This window comes from Orycteropus afer, unplaced genomic scaffold (genome assembly GCF_000298275.1).
Source record: "Orycteropus afer afer isolate SDZICR_OR568_19922 unplaced genomic scaffold, OryAfe1.0 scaffold00001, whole genome shotgun sequence".
NCBI lineage: Eukaryota > Metazoa > Chordata > Mammalia > Tubulidentata > Orycteropodidae > Orycteropus > Orycteropus afer.
Window position 1 is genome coordinate 25544891 of NW_006921588.1, and position 7726 is coordinate 25552616.

General features: G+C 36.7%; 1 protein-coding gene across 1 annotated transcript in view; it reads left to right on the forward strand.

Annotated features, from left to right (window-relative positions):
- GPR155 (G protein-coupled receptor 155) overlaps positions 1-2569 on the forward strand; it is a 38482-nt gene extending 35913 nt beyond the window's left edge. The window contains exon 15 of the mRNA XM_007940399.2: positions 2269-2569. Within this exon, the coding sequence (XP_007938590.1) occupies positions 2269-2569 (301 nt within the window). The remainder of the gene's footprint in view (positions 1-2268) is intronic.
- The last annotated feature ends 5157 nt before the right edge of the window (positions 2570-7726 follow it).

Here is a 7726-nt window from a genome sequence, read left to right on the forward strand (position 1 = left end):
ATTTGACTGCTAACTAGGAGGCTGGCAGTTCAAACCCACCAGCCACTCCTTGGAAGGAAGGTTGGGCAATCTACTTCCGTAGTGATACCACCTCGGAAACCCAAGGAGGGGTTGCTATGAGTTGGGTTTGACTCAGCAGCAATGAGTTTGAGTATGTGAAAATCAGCATTATGTGAAAATGGAGGACTACATCCTTACATGATTACATAACTGCCAAACCACCGATTCATGGCCCAGCCATGTTGACACGTAACATTAACCATTACAATCAGCATTACTCTCACCTCTCAGTTTTGCACTTACTACAAAATAGTCAGATTTTTCACTATTGTCATAAATGTGAAATGTTGGATAACAAGATAGTAAGTGAGGAGTAGGGTATATGTCACTATAACCAGAAGGTGGCCTGGTGTAGATAATGGAATGGGGACTCACTGGATGTGGACTCGTACTAAAATTCAACTCCTGGATTTGCCCTTAAAAGCTGTGTGATGTTGGGAAAGTTCAATTCTCTAAACCTTGATTTTCCTTTTCTTTAAAATAGCTGGCTCTTGGGTTTGTTAGAATTAGGTAACAGTGAATGTAGTAGGCCTAGCACAGTTCCTGGGACATGGTGTAAACTATGAAGAAAAGTTAGTTTCCCACCTTTAAAGGGCTCAACAAAATGATTTTAATATACTGTTTATGAATAGTTTCAGCAATGTAAAACTACTTTTCAAAATTAAGAAAGAACACTCCCCATTGGCTCCTTCAGGCACATGGTGATGCTGTCAGGCAGCACGGCTCTTGCCATTTGCAAAGCTGCCAGGATTCCTCAGTCCCAGATGGACAAATGAGTATGGGGGGCCTAGTGCTGGCCTGTTCCAGCCCCTTTTCAGGCTCTACCACCTCTGCAGTGGCACTTTCTCTGCCTCTCGGTACAGCTCCGTGGGCTATTGTTATAGCAGCTACCTGATCACAGACATCAGAAAACAAGTATTCAGTTGGTGCCTGGGATAGGTTTAGGCTATAAATTAAAGATCAACAAGCAGGAAGAAGGCTCAGACACAGGCTGTAATATTCAGGCTTCTGCTGAAAGTGATGTTTGTAGTTGCAAACATGTACTAAAATATATTATCACTAAGTGAAAGACTGATTTTAAAATATTGTGATTTTATGTATTTGACAAATCTTCATGTATATTAACCTCTTCTAAATTTTGTATGAAATCCTAATGAATGTTCATTTATAGTTAAGTGTTTTAAAATTGTGTCACCTATTTCTCATTGCATCTTGATTTTCATCCACTGTTTCTGTCAAGCATTTTGTTTTACAGCTTGACTGATGCTTGTGAACAGATTCACGTTTTCTATTACATATTTGTATGAAAATGTGCAGAATTCATTGTTTTTGCATTGTGTTTCCTTTATTTATTTGCACATACCTGAGGAACCCAACATAATCAAGAAGTAGATTCATAATCAAAGTACATTTAAAAAAATCATATACTTATTGCAAAGCAGATCTTACTTACTCTTTCATTGCCTCCTAATGAAGCGAGTTCCTGACAAACACATCAGTGTGTTTGTTCTGACTAGCAAGAAGAAAGTCTACTTGTGGGCATGATGATAATCTGAAAGTATACAGTTTGATTTGAGTAAAAAATTCCATCTTGAAAGCCAGTAAAAGATATTTCTTAATGCTTGAGACAATTAAATGACTTACTATAATTAAGAGTATGATAAGTTGTCGTTGTGTGCCACTGAGTCAATTGTGGTTCATAATGACTCTACAGACAGACCAGAACCGCCCCATAGGGCTTCCTAGGGTGGAAGCTTTACAAAAACAGATCACCAGGTCTCTTCTGCAATTTACCGGGGAGTTCAAATCATCTGCCTTTGGGTTAGCAGCCAACTGCTTGACCATGTGCCTGGAGGCTCCATAAAGTTATAAAAGATAAAATATTCAGCTGTGTACAGGGTAGATCTGCTCATAAAAGACCACGCTGCTATTAAAAAAATACTTCTCTGAAGATGCATTTACATTATCTATGCCATTTTTTGTTGTTTAAGTTTCCTGTTTTCACAAGCATTACTGGCATATTCTTTTCTCCAGTGGGTCTCTTCAGGGTCAGGCGAGTTAACAAACCCTCTATATTTTAACGATCATACTTTTAACTATCATGCCATCTTTCCTGTTTCCTTCTATGTTTCCTTGCTTGCCCTCCATCATGCAGTGCTGATACCAGGTTTACAGAACATATGGGTGAATCATTCCTTTGACACACAGGTGTGGTGCAAAGACTTCTGCTGGGACCTTCTGTGGCTGTGACCTAGTGAACTGGCTGATTGAAGTCGGCCTTGCATCTGACCGGGGTGAAGCTGTGATATATGGAGACAGACTGGTGCAAGGGGGAGTCATTCAACATATTACCAATGAATATGAATTTCGGGATGAGTACTTGTTTTACAGATTTCTTCAAAAGAATCCGGAACAAAGTCCTCCCGCTGTTAATGCAAGTACGTTCCAACAGGAGAGATACAAAGAAATTGAACATTCATCCCCATCCTCACTTTCCCCTAAAACCTAAATTATGAAGGAGAAAACCCCACATGGAGTCATATTCTAGCCGAGACCTGTTACTGATTGGCTGTGTGATCGCGGGCAAGTAACAACTTCTCCAAGCCTCAACTATCTCTTTTGTAAAATGAAGAGATTTGATGAAAAGTATCACACCCCACACCAACATTCTGTAATTTTATGTGTATGAAAAACACATAGGAAACTAACTTAGGAAAAAGAAAAAAAAACAATCAAAGTTTAAAGTTCTGATAATGGACATAATTACTATAAACGACTAATTATGCCAACATTTAAAAATTATTGCTTTCTGCAACTGTTTGCTATAATTTCAAAATCAACATCCAATTAACCATTCCTTTAAATTGCCAAATTTGGCAAGGATACTGCTGGCAGTAAACAAAGCTTAAATTATAACAACTTTGCACTTATTAAAGCACCTGCTCAAAGAGAATTTTAATGACTCTAATAAGAGGCCTTCTTAATTCTTTTGATTTTTCCTGTTTCCTTGACAAATGGTACACTTGAAAAATGGAAGCACTATTTTTTTAAAAGTTCATCATTTCTTGTTTTTATATCCAAAGTTCTAATATATGCCATTATGAAGGGAATAACAACCTCCGTAAATATTATCTCCAGTCTTTCAACAGAAATATGTCCAATCTTTAACTTTTAATTTGAGTAGATTTGTTTGAAGTTTATAAAAAAAAAATTATAGCCATGTGATGTATCATTTCTAGTATTTGCACAAAGCATCACAGAGCAGCAGGATAACCCTGTACTTATTCTCTATAGTTAATATATGTATCATTCAAGCCAAGATTTTTAAATTCTGAGCTTAATATCCTGTTACATTTAGTCTTTTTTAAGTACCTATGTATAAAAATCTGTAAATTGGAAAATTACTAAATGTTACTCTCAGAGAAGTCTTAAGTGAAGTGAAAAGAGACTAAACTACTTAAAACTTAAATTACCTCATTTTGATCCCATCTCCATGACCTTTGAATCTCTACTTAACTATTACCTGTCTGTGCCAGTTTTAACTTATTTAAAACATGTTTCAAATATTTGTTTAATTTATCTCATATTTTTTAGTGTTGCATATGTAAATCCAAATAGAAAAGAATTTATAAGGTTAGTGTCATTATCCTTTTAATGCAAAAATACGTAATTAAAAAAGGAAACCTGCATGGAAGCCTAGTATATTTAACAAGTTTATACTGTAGTATAGTATTAACCTATAAAGTTTAAATTAATGATTAGGGAACAGGGATATTTTTAAGCAGAATTGTCTTGCTGAGGAACTGTGAGGAAAAAAACAACAAAAACATGACCCCATTATGACTCTGAATGGTTCTCTGTTGTTCCAGGAGAGTTTCAGAATTAAAATAATAGATTAATTCACATGCATGCAGGCAACTCAAATGCAGATGGACAATTTGTTTTTATTGTGAACAAGTCACATTACATATGTTCTGTTATTTGCATGAAGAAATCTGCCACATCTTTTTCCATGGGAGACACTAAATAAAAAATACTAGATCAGAATGGTCTGCAGTTTCAGACAATGAAGACCTTTAAGAGATGTTTTTAGAATTAAGGATACGTTCATTTTATTAAATGAAAATATTTGTACCTGATACTTTCTCACTGACACAGCAAATAAAATAGCTATTTTAACTTGTATTGCCAATGTCTTTGACTTTGTGTGAGTTTTCGGAGTAATGTAGAAGCCATCAGAGAGATCTTGTCTATTATTTCTCAACATTTTCTTCAGTAGCTTTACTAAGACTGTTTTATTCCTGTGACCCTGTGAGATCTATGCACATTGCCTCACCCAATTATGCATTCAGTAAATACTTTTTATGAAAAGTCAATATGACATTAGAGTTCTTTTCACATGTCACAATTTTTAATATGCAAGGTCACAGCTGGAAAAATGATGCAATATAATTTTGATGAACATTATCCCTTTTACATCCATCTTCACTATGGTCAATAATTACTCTTCTTAGCTCTTAATAAATAATTCCATGATTACCTTGTGTTCAGCCTTCAATATTTATAGAATAAGGTGTAGCACACTTGGCATTTTGAGAATAATGATGATCAGTAAGTTTCTAAAAGCCAACAACAATTTAAACTACTGTTTGTTTGCTAAGCAGCAGAACACAGCTCTTGGTTGGTTTTTGCCCCTTATATCTCATAACCTGTAAAATATTAAATTTCTTTATACCACTGGGTATAAGCTGGGAGCTCTGGTAGCATAGTGCCTAAGGCACCGGACTGCTAACCAGAGGGCTGGTGGTTCAAACCCACCAGCAACTCCTTGGAAGGAAGATGGGGCAATCTACTTCCGCAATGATACTGCCTTGGCAACCCAAGGAGGGGTCGCTATGAGTCGGGTCCGACTCGACGGCACATAACAACAATAACAACAACGGGGTATAAGCAGTCATGTTACAAGTAATGGTTGGAAACAGTTCAGAATCATAAATCTATTCCAGTTCTTCAGGAAAAGGCAGGAATATAAATCCCTGCAATTAGCATGGTAAAAGCTTGAAGTCATTAATCAGAAAGAGAAAACATTCACTCTGTATACCTGCTTTTGACAAATTTTACAAGAAGGAACCAACTTTCCAAAATTCTAGGCTGCATAATTATTTCTAGGGTAAAATTTTTAGTTAAAGGTTTATATATATACTGATATTTTCACCAAAGATCAAGCAAACTATCTTTCTCTATTCAGTTTATGTTACCTTAGTTCGTTAAGTTATGGTAAGTAGTAACATCATTTATAGGCTGACAAAAATAAAGCTTAATTTCAACTACTATATTTTTCACTCATAAAACAGCTAAAAGTTAAGAAAACATTAAATTTTCTAAACTATACAAAGCATTAATTGCCCACACAAGTACCTAAGGCCTGAATACCACATTAGATTTATAGAGTGAAAGTCTTTCAAACAAATTGATTTACATAACCTTATAATCCTTGCTTTTATTTGGGAGTTATTCTCATTTTGAATATGAATAAAGGTGACGGGTTGACTTAAAATTTATCAAAGGGCACCAAATTGTACTGTCTAGCTGATTTCTACAGGCAGAGAATGTTGTTGTTGTTGTTATGTGCCGTCGAGTCAGCCCTGACTCATAGCGACCCCTCCTTGGGTTTCCGAGGCAGTATCACTACGGAAGTAGGATTGCCCAACCTTCCTTCCGAGGAGTGGCTGGTGGGTTTGAACCACCAGCCTTCTGGTTAGCAGTCAAGTGTCTTAGCCACTATGCTACAGGCAGAGAATAGGACTATGTAAATTCTTTCTGTTGGTACTTGAATGGTCACTAACAAATAAATACTTATTTAGTATCTATCATGTGCCATGCAGTATTAAATACTGGCCACAACACTGGAAACAAATATGGCTCCTGTTCTCATAGAGGAGCCCTAATGGTGCTACAGTTAAGCACTCCACTGCTAACTGAAAGATCAGTGGTTCAAACCCACCCAACAGCTCTGTAGGGGAAAGACCTGGTAATCTGCTTCCTAAAGGTCAGAGCCTTGAAAATTCTACAGAGTTTTACGCTGCACACATGAGGTCGCTATGAGTCGGAATCAACTTGAAGGCAACTAATAACATAAAAGGGAAGGAGCAGAATGAAGGGTGCAAAAAGGAAACAGCTATGAAAGTAGGAACTGGACCAGCTTGAAAGAGCAGCATAGTTGAAACTTAAAAAACAGTGGGTTAAGTGCAATACGGTGTAGGCACAGGCCAATCAGGAGGATCTTGGTGGTGGTTCAAGACTGGGGCTTTATCTTAAGGACAGCGAGTCTTTAAGAGTCTTAGGAGGGGAGTTCATGGTAAGACTTAAATTTTTAATAGATAACTCTGGCCGCAGTAACACACATGGATGGATAAAGAACAAAAATCAGAGTAGGAGAATAGTTACAGCAGTAGTCCAATTGAGAGATGGTGGTAGTTTGGTCTAGGGAGGTGGCAAAGAAAAGCTGAAAACGTGCTGGCACTAGAGAGAAAAATAAGATTCAAGTATGGACAAATCAATCAACTGTTCACCCTTAGTTGCCTCATGTGTTAAAAGAGAAAGAGAAGTATGGGGTTAGGCAGGGTCTTCATGTTTTAGGGAGACTCTATTACTAAGCTATACATAAAAAAAAACAGAATCAACTGAGTACCTGAGTAAGACATCTTTTCCTTTGTAAAAGTAGCACTGCATTGTTGTTGTTATGTGCTGTCGAGTTGTACCCGACTCTTAGCGACCCCTCCTTGGGTTTCTGAGGCGGTATCACTACGGAAGTAGATTGCCCAACCTGCCTTCTGAGGGGTGGCTGGAGGATTTGAACTGCCAACCTTCCGGTTAGCAGTCAAGTGCCTTAGGCATAACACTACCAGAGCTCCTAGCACTGTATTACACAAGCAATTATCAGGCTTTTGGTTTTTATTGTTATTTAAAAAATAACTTCCTAGACACTATTTAAATACAGTGACCCATTTCTTTATTATCATCTGAATTGCAATGATAATGACCAATAATGTAATTAAATATAAAAAATTTACATTTCTAAAAACAAAAAAAAAGTTTTGAAGGTTTTTTTTTTTGGTCTGTTTATATTTGCAATTTTAAGTCTTTCTTGGTAGTCTGTGTAATTTTAACAAAGTTTGATAAAATTTGGACAGACGTTCATTTATAATAATATTCATAATACACTAATAATTCTATTTCATTGCCATTACCCTATACAATCTGTTCCTGTCTTCACCAAGTGAACAGAAATAAAAGAGAGATCTGAAACACAAATAGTATCTCCTAAGGTCTTGGTTCTTTTATTCCATTCCCTAACTTTCCAGACAAGCTCTTCTGAAAAAAATATTAACATAAAAGCCCATAAGGGTGATGGCCCCCAGAATGCTAGGTAGAGCTAAAAGCTCACTAGTCAGCCAACTCTTGACTAAAAGCATATTTGAGTTAGGAAAAATGCATCACAGAATTAATATACTATAGGTTCGCTCTGAGTCAGAATCAACTCTATGGCAATGGGTTTGGGTTTTGGTAAATCCAGAAGGTGTTCTTGTTAGAGCTGGTTAATCCTTGCCTAAAGCACAACTCACTAGCTGAGAGAATATTTTCCATTACATCAAAAATCTGTTCT